The 13,459-nt window shown below is 43.3% G+C and overlaps 1 protein-coding gene across 3 annotated transcripts in view; it reads left to right on the top strand.

Annotated features, from left to right (window-relative positions):
* The window catches only part of FNIP1 (folliculin interacting protein 1), a 65,119-nt gene that overhangs the window by 40,236 nt on the left and 11,424 nt on the right, over positions 1 to 13,459 (top strand). For all 3 annotated transcript variants that reach the window (XM_082291194.1, XM_082291195.1, XM_082291196.1), the window contains 9 exons: positions 68 to 168; positions 420 to 494; positions 989 to 1,080; positions 3,559 to 3,642; positions 4,616 to 4,687; positions 5,512 to 5,647; positions 6,172 to 6,373; positions 6,768 to 6,853; positions 12,929 to 13,075. In XM_082291194.1, the coding sequence (XP_082147320.1) occupies positions 68 to 168; positions 420 to 494; positions 989 to 1,080; positions 3,559 to 3,642; positions 4,616 to 4,687; positions 5,512 to 5,647; positions 6,172 to 6,373; positions 6,768 to 6,853; positions 12,929 to 13,075 (995 nt within the window). The remainder of the gene's footprint in view (positions 1 to 67; positions 169 to 419; positions 495 to 988; positions 1,081 to 3,558; positions 3,643 to 4,615; positions 4,688 to 5,511; positions 5,648 to 6,171; positions 6,374 to 6,767; positions 6,854 to 12,928; positions 13,076 to 13,459) is intronic.

The following is a 13,459-nucleotide window of genomic DNA, read 5'->3' as shown; positions in this document are numbered from 1 at the left end:
GTTGCCTTAATAGAAGTGTGCCTCTAAAATGCTTAAAACCAAATGTTAGCGGGTTTGTTTTTTGCAGGGTTCTCGGTGCTCCTCAGATGCCAACATGCTTGGAGAGATGATGTTTGGCTCTGTGGCCATGAGCTACAAGGGCTCCACATTGAAAATTCATCAGATCCGGTAAGATTAACTTTTTGCTGCTGGTGTTTTCAGAAGACTCACTCCTTAGCGCTGATAAATAATGAATTGAATGGCACAAGTGCAGAGTAAAATGGATTTCTGTGTTTGCTTTAAAGTCAGTCTGATGTCATTTTTGAAATAAAAGGCTATTATGTCGTGTTAAGGTCAATAAAATCTGGAGGGCTGAGAAATGGAAGGCAAAGCCTGTCTTAGCAGTATTTCTGACTGACATCTTCCCTCCTGTCCCCCAGCTCCCCTCCCCAGCTCATGCTCAGCAAGGTGTTCACAGCTCGCACGGGAAGCAGCATCTACGGCAGTCTGAACACGTGAGTCCACTACATTTTGTAGCTATTGCACAGAAGTAGATGAATGTAAGAACAGACAGGACTTTTTTTGGACCCTCCAGATTCTTTCTCTAAAAAAATAACTCCTTGCTACGTCCTGTCGGTAAGGTCCTCACCTTGCCCTCACGGTTATCTTTATCTCAGTTGGTGCTAAGGGAATGAATGAACTATTGCTTCCATGCTGATATGGTGAAGCTTGATATTGTAAGGTACAAAAGTACCTACCTGCAACCTGGGGAATTCAGTCCAAGATGAAGAAAAAGGTGTTACAAAAATATATGGCTTCAGAGGGTTCCATGTTTAGTTTTCTGTTATTAAATGACCCACCTGAGGATGTGGCTTAGGCTATGAAAGCTTTTTCTAGTGGAAGCCTGTGTTCTTACCTTGTCTGTTCCATTTTAGCTGTAATGCACGAGCACTCTATTCTATTGAACTGCAAATCACTGGTGTTGTTATATGTTTTATGTTTGTTATAGGCTGCAGGACAGTCTTGAGTTCATTAATCAAGACAGCAATACATTGAAGCCTGACCACAGTACAATTATGAATGGACTTCTTGGGAATATAGGTAATTGCAAACAGATTTTATTTGCTGATATCTTTAATTGAGTAATCATAGATTATAGAATATGCAAATCTTTTAAATAGAATCAAATTTTTTAAAAGCTAAGGATGTAACAGAAAATTAATGCTGATGGAGCTTGGGGGAGAATAAGTGTTAGCAGTCATTCAGTCTACACTGCTACATATGTGTATATGAAATACGTAATAGAAATATTTAGATATACTTAAGTTCAAATACAGAAAATGTTGGAAAATATCATTCTGTAGAAATTCCTGAACAGCATATCTTGGATCAGGCAGGATGGATTCTGCCTGGCTCAGTTCCCCAGTTTTATTTTCGTTAATAATTCTCTTTCTCCTCTGTACTCTGCCCACCTGAGCCTGTCCTGTATGAGTCTCAGTTAACCTTGCACAGCTGTGCTGGAGCTTTGGATCAGATTAGACAGAATATCTTTTTGTTCTCTCCTCTGGCTGACCATGGGAGCTAAGCAGTCTTGAGAAACCATCTGGCATCCTTGGTTCTCAGCTTCCCTGGAAGAGCTGTGGGTGGAGGCTCCATTAATGTTAGATAACAAAGGTCTTGGCTTTTCCTCTTGGCAACAGTTGAGCTGATAGTAAAGATACTGGACTTCAATGCTTGGTTGTCCAGTGTAGCACCCTGATCCTTGGGTCTACAGCACGTCCTCCCTTTCCCTTCATTTTGACTGTTGACTTTCCAAGCAAATGTCTGTTGTAATAAGGGGCTTCTTTTCACAATTGCTTTCCAGGGTATTGCTGAATGTAAAATATGCTTTTATAGGGTAGGAAGTAAGGAGTATATTTGATGACTGTGTTACTTTTAAATGGGTTTCTGACTTTGCTGTGGTCCTAGATCTTGGGGGTGTTTACTGCTTTCCTTCACATTGACTTTGGTAAGACTGTGCCCAAGCATGGGCTTAAGTGCTTCTCAGGCTCATGAGCTGTATACCTCATTAAAATAATTCGCGGTAGTCCATTTATAAGGGAAGCCAATTAAGGTTGTAAGAACCTATTATCTGTTAAAGGCTTCCTGAATTCACTGAGTCAGAAAAGTTAAAAAGACGGCATTTTTCTTAATATTTAGTAGTCCTTTCAGACTTCAGTTGTGATTTTTTTGCAGTGAATGAGGTGCCTGATCTAAGAGAGAGAAGATCACTTTATCTACTGTTAGGCTTTGCTGTGGTTTGTGCCTTGCAGAAGTTTGCTGTATCATTAGAGTGATCTAAACTGCAAGTTCCAGTTCAGATAACGCAGCTCTTAGACATGGAGTGATTCCGGTGTAGCCAGTGCCACTGTTCACCTGTGTCCAGCTCGGAGGTGATTCTGGTGACTGCCCTAAGAACTGACCAGGAGGTGTGGGCACCTTGGGGCAAGGGTATGTGGCAAGAGGCACAAGGTTGCCTGCAAGAAGAGGATGCTGAAGTTTTCTTTGTGATTGAGCTGCACAAGTTTTCTACAGTATTTGTTTATAGTTCCCGTTTTAGTACAGAGGGAACCCTGGGTAAAGTAGGGAGAGGAGTTAATCTGTAACCGCAGCATTTCTAACACCTGTGCTCAGCAGCAGAGATTGCTCCTGACTCACCTGTGACAGGAGGAGGGTCTATGTGTTTTGGTCGGGAACTATTTACAAGGTGCTTTTTTTAGATGTGCTGGTTAAAAAAAACCAAAGCAACCCTAGTCATGTGTTCCCTTTAATGAATGGAGTTCTAAGAGAATGGAAGGGAGTTTTGAGGTGCAGCCTTCGTGTTTTGTATAATCAGAAAACTTTGAGTGAGCATTGGCTTAAAATTTAGGAGAGTGACTGGCAATTAACTCTTTAAAAATACTGATGTGTTTTTTCTGTCTCTGTCTACAGTAAATACACTGTTTCCCTTGTATTTATATAATCCAGTATTACTTTTAAAATGAACTGCTGAGACTGCTAACATTTATTTTCTGTATGATCATTTCACTCAACTTATGTACTGACTATTCTCAGAACTACTTCAGCCTATGATTTTCTGTTGGTTCTACTAAGATGAATTCCTGCCTGCTTTCTCCCCCTTCCTCCTTCTTCTCTTCAGAACCAGTGTTCCCAGCTGCCCCACCAGTGTGGACGTTAAAACAAATATTATACTCTGTGATGAATCTCCTGTTTGTGGTCAAGTTAGGCTTTGAGCCTGCATAAATTAATCATTTTTCAACCTTAAAATAAAAAAAAAAAGCCCTTTTGAGAAACCCCATCCTTGTATGGGAGACAGTGGAAAGCTGGGTCTATTATTTTAATCTATAAATACTGTATAGTCCAACTGTGGGACTCATCCTCACATCAGCATTCTGATAAAGCCTGAGAGCTATTCTCCTGCGTGTGTTACTCTGCATTTATGTTGGCTCAAACCTTCTCCCTGCCCTGGCCCCCTCCCTATGGACTGTTCTGCTTTACTAACCTCATCCTCTGACGTGTATTTTACGTTTTGCCGTGTAGGTCTTTCCCAGCTTTGCAGCCCCAGGCGGGCATTCTCAGAGCAAGGTCCGCTCCGCCTCATCCGGAGCGCCTCTTTCTTTGCAGGTTTGCTGTGTGCTGTGTGCTGTGCTGTGGGGCTAGTCTAGCTGGGGTGACAAACTGTGTGGATTTGTAGTTTAGCCCTGCAAATAAGATCTTATATTTTAAAAAAAAAATGGACAGTGGTGTTTGGTCCCTTGCCTTTCTGGATACATTCTTGAAATCCCCAGAGGATAGCAGGCATTTCATAGTCCTCTTTGGAATTGTCTGTGTTGTTTTGTTTTGGAAACTTAAATATTTAAATATGGGATTAATATTTATGGGAATAATATTTCACAAGGGTGTCAAGCTATTTTGATCTGGATTGGCTTCAACCAAAATGTAAAAATTAAAGCTAAATTAGATTCATTCAAAATGGACATTTCTTGCTTTTAGTGGCTGGATCTTATTTCCATGGCTGAGTAGCTTTATTTCACATACATATTTGTAAAATATATCACATTTAAAGACTGTTGAGCCTGACGCACTTTTGATCTTGTGCACACGCAGACTGTGAATCTGGACAGCTTACAGCTTAGTTGAACAACCGCTGCTCACAACTTAAAAGTATTAATTTCTTCGAGACAGCATTGAAAATTCTTTTAAAAATGCATATATAATACCTGAGAAAGCTGGTATAGGAATGAAGTTGTGTTTATTATGAGTTTTGGTGGGTTTTTGCCTAAACACTGAGTACTACAAATGTGACTAACATCCTCTGGGTATAATTAAAATCTTATTGAAAATTATCTGTGTAAAGAAACAAAGTCCTTGTTTTAGTTTGCACTAAAATAGGTGTATGGACTTGAGAAAAACACATACAGGCTTCTCAGATAAGTGTTTTGGTTGTTCAGCTAAGCAGCCTTTCTTGGTGATGGCCTTGTGCAGTGCTGTTGATCTGAATTAATGAGCATGTTTTTGTTTCATTAATTACACAGAGATCTGCAAACAAGAAAGGAACTGTATATTCCCCTGCTAATTGGTATTCTTTGTTTTACAGTTCATAGCAACCCTATGGATATGCCTGGGAGGGAGCAGAATGAGGACAGAGACAGCGGTATTGCAAGATCTGGTAATGGCAGTTCCGTGTGTTTACCCTGTAAACTCCAAAAATATTCAGTAATACTTGTCACTGGGATCTCTGCACATCATGAAGTAGTGCCGAAATGGGATTGTTCTGGTTTGTTCTATGTGACATTAGTGACACCTCTCTGTACCTGCCTAGATGGTGCAGGTGTCGAGGGTGTGCATTGGGCACCTCACAGTCACCTGACAGTAGTGCCTTCTATTAAAGCAAACTGCAAATAAGCAAGGCAGATTAAATATTCAAATGAGCTTGCAGCATTTCTAAATGATACTTGCTGTCATCTCCTTTCCAAATCCAGGAGGCCAGGTTGGATGGGGCTTGGAGCAACCTGGTCTAGTGGTAGGTGCCCGTGCCAAATCCATGGCAGGGTTTGGAATGAGATTTCAGGTTCTGTGATCCTATGATGGTAATGTTAAAACAGAAATTTGCCTCAACAGCATCCCTTTCTTCCCTCCTGAGTCAGGATGTTGGACACTTGGGTTAGGATTGGAAAGGCTGTTAAAGGATGTGATCAACATTACTCCTTTCCACAAGGAGTTTATTTCCCGATACTCAGGTTGCTGAGCAACGTGCAGCCTGTGCATTGCCTGTTACATAAATCAGCAGGACTGTCCCACCCTTGTGGTGCTTGTATGGTTTGTTAATGTCATTATAAGCTGGTTATTTTTATATTAGAAACACAGATAAGTAAAAGAGAAGGCACTTGAGAAGCAACACCGGTATATCTTGAGGGGCTTTGTTTAGTTGCTGGTGTTATATTCCAAATGCTCTTTCTTCTGGAGAGATTTTTATTCCTCTTGTTCTTGCAGCATCTCTTAGCAGTCTGCTCATCACTCCGTTTCCCTCTCCGGGCTCCTCGCTTAACAAGAGCTGTGCCAGCAGCTACCAGCGGCGTTGGCGTCGCAGCCAGACAACCAGCTTGGAGAACGGGGTCTTCCCTCGATGGTGAGCTGGGGATTGAAATGCTGCTTGCTGCCCGTACGCTGTTGTCAGCTTGATTTTGCTCTTGCATATGTACGTCTGCTCTTGCTGATGCTTTCGGTGGGGTATTTACAGAGGTGTAAGTCAGGCTGATCTCTTTTAGTCTCTGTTTTTCTCATGGCATTCATTGTTTTTTCACTAACTGGAAAGCCTTCAGCAACATGTAAATCTGTAGGCTGTATTTTTGAGGATTAGAAGCCCTAAAATCCTACTCAAAACACAGATTCTTGGCAGGGATGGGAAAATACCATATTTTGATCCTACAAGCACTTTGAATCTGGTTTCAGACTTTTGTGATTGCAGGATCAATTAATAGTTGTTTGTAAAAAATCACAAAGAGGTTGTTATCAAAGATGATGATTTGACAACGCATGCAAGCAAAAGGTATTTGTTGAAGTTATATGTTCAAGAACTGAATTACACAGGAAACCAAGGTACAACTTTTAGCAGTGGATTACATTAACTTTCCCTTTTGTTCATACTCCAAGGTCCATGGATGAAAGCTTCAACTTGTCAGATGACAGCTCTGGTCCAAACCCAGGAATTGTTAGGAAGAAAAAGATAGCAATTGGGGTTATTTTTTCACTCTCAAGAGATGAAGATGAAAACAACAAATTTAATGAGTTCTTCTTCTCACACTTTCCTCTTTTTGAGAGTCACATGAACAAACTGAAGAGTGCAATAGAACAGGTAAACACAGCTGCTTTGTCTTCTTGCACTTGTACAGGGCTCTATGTCCTCTCAGCCCTGTCGGATTAATTTCTAACTCCTGTTGCTAGTTACAGAAGTGGGATCAACTTGATGTTGGGTGTGGGAATTGCATCACTGCAGTTAAAACTTTGACCCCTTTTATGCATTAAATGGTGAAAAGCACAAAAGAAGCAGAAGCTGCAAGTGTGCCTCACCTGTCTTCCCTCAGATAGGAAAGTTGGCACTTGTACCAACTTGTAATTTTTTTATCACTTAAAAAAATTATTTGCATGACCAGTTGAACGAGAGATAAAGTCAAACACATGACTTGGTTTTCCATTTTCTGTGCTTCTGTAGCTCTGTGTTACTTATCTGTTTAATGATTGTTTTCAAGGCCATGAAAGTGAGTCGGAGATCAGCTGATGCCAGCCAGCGGAGTTTGGCGTATAACAGAATTGTGGATGCCCTAAATGAGTTCAGGTGAGCCATGTGTTTCCTGCCTTTCCTGTCTCTTTCTTCAAAAGCACTTGAGCCTGATTTAGAAGGATAAGTAACTTAAAATGTCTAAAGTCTTTTGCAAAAGTTAGTACAGCAAAAGACTGGTGATACCAAGCCATTCTAATGTGTCTGAGTTTTTATATTTTGCCAAGTGTGTGTGTCCATCAGTCCTGTGTGAACAGGACAAATGTTCACGGTTTTCTGTGCTTTAGGTGATAACAAAGCTCTCAGTGACCTCTTAAATGGTCTTTTTTTGGTCTGTCGAGAGGGTGAAAAGCATTGCAAAGCCCTGTTAGGGAAATCCTCCTCTAGTCTGTGTTGTCCTGATGTGTGAGCAAAGCTGTGCTCTAAAGGCGTTTCAGAAAAACAGCTAGGACGAGGGAGAGCTGTCTTTTCCCACAGTAAAATGCAGTGCTGTAATCTCTGGCTATTGGTACCTGCAGAGCCTCTCTGTTCAACAGTTATTACACAAAGTAACACAGATAAGCACATCCCTGGCATTTAGCTGTATTTTCTTTCCATAGCTGAAGTCATGGGGAGGGAGTTAAGATGAAATCTGTCTGTTTTGAGTGATTCATCTCCTCTCAGATGGGAGTGGCAGGGTGCTTCCTTTTACAATCACTGCAGAGCTACTTTTTAGAGACATTATTGAAGACAGTGCTCTGATGTTATAAAATGAAATTCCTGACATCAGGATGTATTTTACTGAACAAAGAAGGATCCTGAGGGCTCATTTATTTTTCTACAATTCCACTTCCTACCTGAATGCCATGGATTAGGCAGCACTGCAGGATGAAGGCACAGTATATTTTTAATTTTTTTAGAAGCTCACCTCCAGGCAGTCACAAGGAAAGGCAGAGGACACGTTCTGTAGGGACAGGAGGCAGGAAGGAGGGAGCACGTGGGCCTGCAATGAGAGGTGGATGGGATAAGCTCTGCCAAGAGTGGGAGCAGAGGGAGCTTATGACTGCTGGGAGCCACTGATCCTGCCCAGGGGCCTGAGATGAGTTCAGCAACTTGGAGCAGCCATGATGATTCCTCCACTTGCACAGCTCTGCTTTGCCTCTCCTCCCAGGTCTCTCCCTGAGCCATTTCTCTGCCTTCCCACTCTCTGCTAGCACCAACTCCCCAGCTGTTTTCCACACCTTCCCCCCAGAACATTCTCCCCTCAAGATATACTTAGCAGACTTTGCCCATTCTCCTTTGTCCTTCCAAGTTAAATAGTTCCAGAGGGCTGGGGAGGGGCACCTGTCCCAAGTCAAAAGCAGGAAAAAAAAACCCCTGAAAACACAGGCCAAATCCCCTGTGCTGACTTTTCCTCCTGGAGGGACGCTCAGCAGTGCTGAGCTGGGATGGGTTGAGGAAGGCTGCTGTGGCCAGGCTGAGAAAGAAAGCACTGTCCCAGCGGACATGGGCAGACTGGCCCTCTGCACACCAGGAGCTGGGATCATTCCCATGATATGGCCACTGCATAACGAGCACTGGAAGCATATGTCTAACCACCAGTTGTATGCAGAGGTTTCCATGGTGATATAAATATTGCTCTTTAGTAGTGTAATGAAGTAAATTTAATCCAGTTTAATTTCATATAAATTAATTTCCTGGGGGAGCAGCTTTTGGCAATTTTGGGTTTTGTTGGGGTTTTTAAGGGGTTGCATCCAGAGGTGGGCAACAGTCTAGGCAGGGTCCTTGTGCCCCTGTGACATGCAAGAGCATGTGTCATCCTCATTTCTGTGACATACAAGACCCCCTTGCTTTTCAAAGCAATGCAGGATGTGTCTGGTAAGAAGAGAGAGGTATATTTAACTACCAAAGGCTGGATGCAAAGATGCTTTGGCACAGGTTCAGCAAACCCATTTAGGACACTATTATCTCTTTAGGTGTCTGCTTTCCCACTGAAGTCATGGGGAAGTCAGGAGCCAAGTCCTTTGGTGAACCTGAGCCTTGTGTTGATTCCTGTCCTCTTAGCAAATTGTGCTGGAGGGAAGAAGGGTGCTGACTTCAGTGGGTTGGTGATTCCAAAATGTAATCCTGTTGCTGGTTTAACTCGTTGCAGTCTGGTTGGTTTTAAGGAGAATGTTTTTTTGTTTGTTTTTCTTTAAACCCCCCAGATTTTCAGAGGTGCTCAAGAGTAGCTGACGTGCAGTCGTCTGGTGATCAGAATAACCTCAGGCATGGGGGATGTGCTGCCCTGCTGATCAGAGAAGGGAGCATGTCACCCTAGAGTCCCCCTCTGCAGGGAGGGGGCTGTGGCTGTATGTCGCTTTACTGCTTGCAGAAAGGGAGCTGGATCAGCAGGCATTTACCTGCTGGCAGTGAAGAGGGAGAAGAGAAGACAGCAAAACAGAGCCTTCCTTTGCTCTTTTTGTCTTATCTGGGAAAAAACAAAGCTGCCTTCTCTGGAAGGCCCAGGCTGCTTCTGAAAATGGAGGCTATAGATAAATTTGCCATCTACTTGGTACCCAGCTCCAGGCCTACCTTCGCATCATTAGTCACTTTACAGCAATTTTTAATATTCTAGAGCACTGATGGGTTTAGCTATTAACACTTGACTTAGAGACTTAGAACTCTCTGTGGATGTCAGCTGTGCAGACACATGACTTATAAAATAAGCTACTGTATTTGCATAAACATTTCAGCTCCCCTGGTCCCTGAGGCCAACACAGCACATTGATAACACAGATTATGCATCTGACTAATACCTGTGTGGCACAAACACAGGCTGGCAAGGAAACACTGATCACAGGGCCTGGGGAAATACCTCTCTGCTCTCTGGCAGACAGATTTGATCCTATTTTCTGCCAGTAATTTTTAAGCAGCTTATGCTGCTGTGAATTGACTGGTGCGTTGTGCTCAGTGGTGCCAGCATGGGCACTGAGTTGTGGGGGAGCCTCGCTCCTGCATTCCTTGCAGTGGGGATTGCCTTTGTTTTGTTGTTCTTTTTTAAGGAAAATTCATCTTTGGAAGGAAGGAATGAGGATAGGGAACAAATGCATGTGAATTAAGCTTTATAAACCACTGGTTTTTTCTTTCTTTGCCATTATGTTGTGGCTCCTAAATAACAGAGCAGCACTGGGGGCACAGTGCTGAGGGTTAGTGTGTTTTCCTTGGGGAAGAAGTGGGCTGCAGAAGGATGCTCTCATCCGTGAGGAGCTGTCTGGCTCGTTTGGTTTGTACCAGGGAAAGATGTCTTGGACTGGTACTGAAATCCAGGCCAAAGGCCTGATGTGGGGTGTATGTGGGTGAGGGTGAAGCAGGGAGCAGCCATGCCATGGTGTCTGTGGGAGCAGGGCTGCTCACCTTAGTGTTATCTGTGCCCGCAGGGCAGGCAGACCCCAGAGGGACTGGGGAGGGGTTTGCTCAGGGCTTCCTTTTCACTTGGCCGGGCTGGGCTTCATTGGCTCTCAAACCCTGTGAGATGTGAAGGTTTTTCCTGAAGGGCTCCTCTGGCACCTGTGCTCGATGCTGCATTGCTGGGGCCAAGATGTGTGGAAGCTCCAGGCTGGAGTTCAGCCTCCCAGAGGCTTTTCCAAATAGAAATCAATTTATATGTACTGGAACCCTCAAAAGAGTAGTCTCTCATTAACTGAGTTTTCCCTTACATGCTGGTGTGCATGTGTGTGGGGAGGGAGAGGAGGGGGTACTGCTGCAGATGGACGAGAGGAGAGGGGCCAATTGGGTTTTTAATGGTTGTTATTTTTAAAATCCAGTTAACTTCCCTGTAGTGTTTGAGGAGGGTGTCTTGGTGTTGGTTTTTCGTTTTGTTTTCGTTTTTGCCCTTTGCTATCTGGCAGGAGAGTGCTTCCCTGAGTGTTTGCAGTGGGAAGCAGTTAATCCTTGCCCTTGGTCTCTGTGCCATTGCTGCCTGTGCTGGCATGGAGGGTTCCCTTCACTGCAGTCACATGCCTGCTGGCCACTGGCCAGGGCAATCTGATCTGGCTCGGAGGAAACACTATCAGCTGCAGATGCAGCCAGGGTTACCAGAATAGTAAATAACGAATCACAAGACTCGGGCTATCTTTTCAACGACAACAAGTATTTTAATATGTTGGTTTTGGTATCGACGTACTTTCTTTTTTCAAAACAGCTGAGCTGCAAGAGGCTTGGCTTGGGTTAGTTTGCATAGGAAGGAGAAATAAGCTGTATTTTACATTAAGTTGTGCTGTTTATCTTCAGCTTCTCAGGTCAGCTGTGTCTGGGAGGTGTAAATTCTCACACTTGTTTTGAGCTTTGAAACTCCTTGAGTTTGAGGTCCCTGGACTTGAGGTTTCTTCTTTTTTTGGGCATCTTTAACATGCACTCCAGTTAATGGGCTGTGAACAGAAAGCATTCCTCCTGCAGAGGAATGAAATCCCAGTGCCCCAAGACTGCTGTGCTGCTGGAGACCCTCCGGTGCCCCAGAGGCAGTCCCAGTTACCCTGGCTGTGTGCCCCACTCGTGTCTAGGCGGCAGGACTGTTGTGCCCAGATCTGTCACCAGGCTGGGCTTTCCTCCCAGGACAGGACCAGCAGCAGAGGGTAACATTGAGCAGCTGCTGAGGCTCCTCCAAAGTGACCCAGCAGACAGCAAAGCCTCTGGGGGCTGGGGAGTATAGAGGTAACTCAGCTGTCCCTCTCTCCAGCACACTTGACTCTTTTGTGGTGCTCTCATCATGCTTCCGGCAGTGGAGGATTTGAAGGTCTAACCTTTGAGGAAGACAGGGTTGATTCTGACTACTGTGAGCACAGAGAATGGATTTTGTATTTGATGAAAACTGGTAGAAAAAGTTAGGCAGAGAATGCCACTGCCCCCTCACCTCCTTCCTTCTGGAGCAGCCCTGGTGACCTCAGTCACCTTTGCTGCCCTCTGGAGAGCTGCTCTGGGGTTCTTGTCACCACCGAGCTACTTCTGTGCCCAGTAACTGCAGTAACTAAGGGGTGACTCCCTCCTCCCTGGGGAGCCCCTGCACCAGGGCAGGATGTGCTGTGCTCCTGCTGCCATGCAGCTCTCACTTCCTGGCAGTTTCACTTTAAACACTAAACCATGGAAGATTTGGCAGCTGCTGCTCCATTGTGTTTGTCTGCTTGGTGTGCACAGCTTTGCTTCTGAAAGTATCCATAAATTTTGATACCACAATATCCAGAGAAGATCTTTATAAATCAGGGGTGGTGCTAGGGATAATGGGATAATGTATATCTTTGCCTTTTAAAACAAAAATACTTTGTCTAGAAAAATTAGTGCATTAGGCGGGGAGAAACCTAAATTGATCAGTCATTTCCCATGTCCTTTTGGGTTTTTTCAGGCTTACATTTTTACTGTGTTAAAAATACAGCTTCCCATAGTGTCATAATGTCGGCTTTGTACTTAAAACTAAACTATAACTTGTTTATATTTTAGAGGAGTTTAGCAGTAATCTGAGGGATTTTAATCTGGTATTTTACTGCAGAGCCAATTTTTAATCATACATTTACTGTCCTCTGTAGAGTCAAAAGGTATGTAGTGAGTATGTAATAGGTACAGCCACAGGGTGACTTTGCCTCTCATAACTCTCTAAACCTAAAGATGTGAGCTGGTTCCCTGCTCTACACATCCACACTTGGGTGGGTTTGGCTTGGAGATACACCAAGTTTTCAAAGCAAGGAGGAAGTTAAGGTATTTTTATAAGTCAGATACATATAATCTTGTCCTAGTCATAAATAAAGCAGAAGTTTGTTTTAAATGAAATGGAGAACATGCGGGGAGATACCAGCAAGAAGAAATCATCCATTCCTTCTGCATTCAGAGCAGGGCAGATCTTGACTTGTGACAGGGAGTGTTGCTGTGTTTGGGATCAGGTCAGACGGAAGCAGGAGGAACCTGTGAGGTTCAGCTCTCCAAGGTGAAGGGTGAATTTGTACTACTTAATGAACAACACGGTTTGGATAATGGTTGCTGAGAGAAATTTTTTTCTGATAGAAATGATAGCTGGATCTAAATGTTGCACAGAATTCTTTTTGGTTGAGATTTATGCTTTGTTTTGTTTTGTTGTTTGTTTGTTTGTTTTCTGTTTATCCTGGATTTTTTGGTTTTGTTTTCTAGAACAACTATTTGCAATCTGTACACAATGCCACGGATTGGGGAGCCTGTCTGGCTCACCATGATGTCGGGGACACCAGAGAAGAACCAGCTATGCCATCGCTTCATGAAGGAGTTCACTTTCTTGATAGAAAATGCTTCTAAAAACCAGTATGGTGGATTTTAGTTTCTGAATTACATATGTGATTGTGCGTTTTTATTTCAAACAAATTTTCAAATCAGTTGTTAAAATCCTGGTAATCAAAGAATCAAAAGGCCATACATAAATACCTTCTTTTTGAAACAAGTAAGAAATAATCTCATTTAATTCCTGCTTCCCCACAATCCTCTAAATCTTGGTAGAGGCTGAACATCTGTAACATGTCCATAGGAAGTGTGTGATGGATGTGGATGTCTGGAAGGCGTGATGATACCTTACAAAATACCTTTCAGAATCAGTTATCATATGACAAACAGGATTAGACATTCAGGAAGAGCTGTGTCTGTAATACTGTCAGACCACAAAGTGCTCTCAAACCTTGTCATTTTAAAATG

The sequence above is a fragment of the Coloeus monedula genome (genome assembly GCF_965178545.1).
Source record: "Coloeus monedula genome assembly, chromosome: 15".
Lineage (NCBI taxonomy): Eukaryota > Metazoa > Chordata > Aves > Passeriformes > Corvidae > Coloeus > Coloeus monedula.
This window is presented reverse-complemented; position numbering and strand designations above follow the sequence as displayed.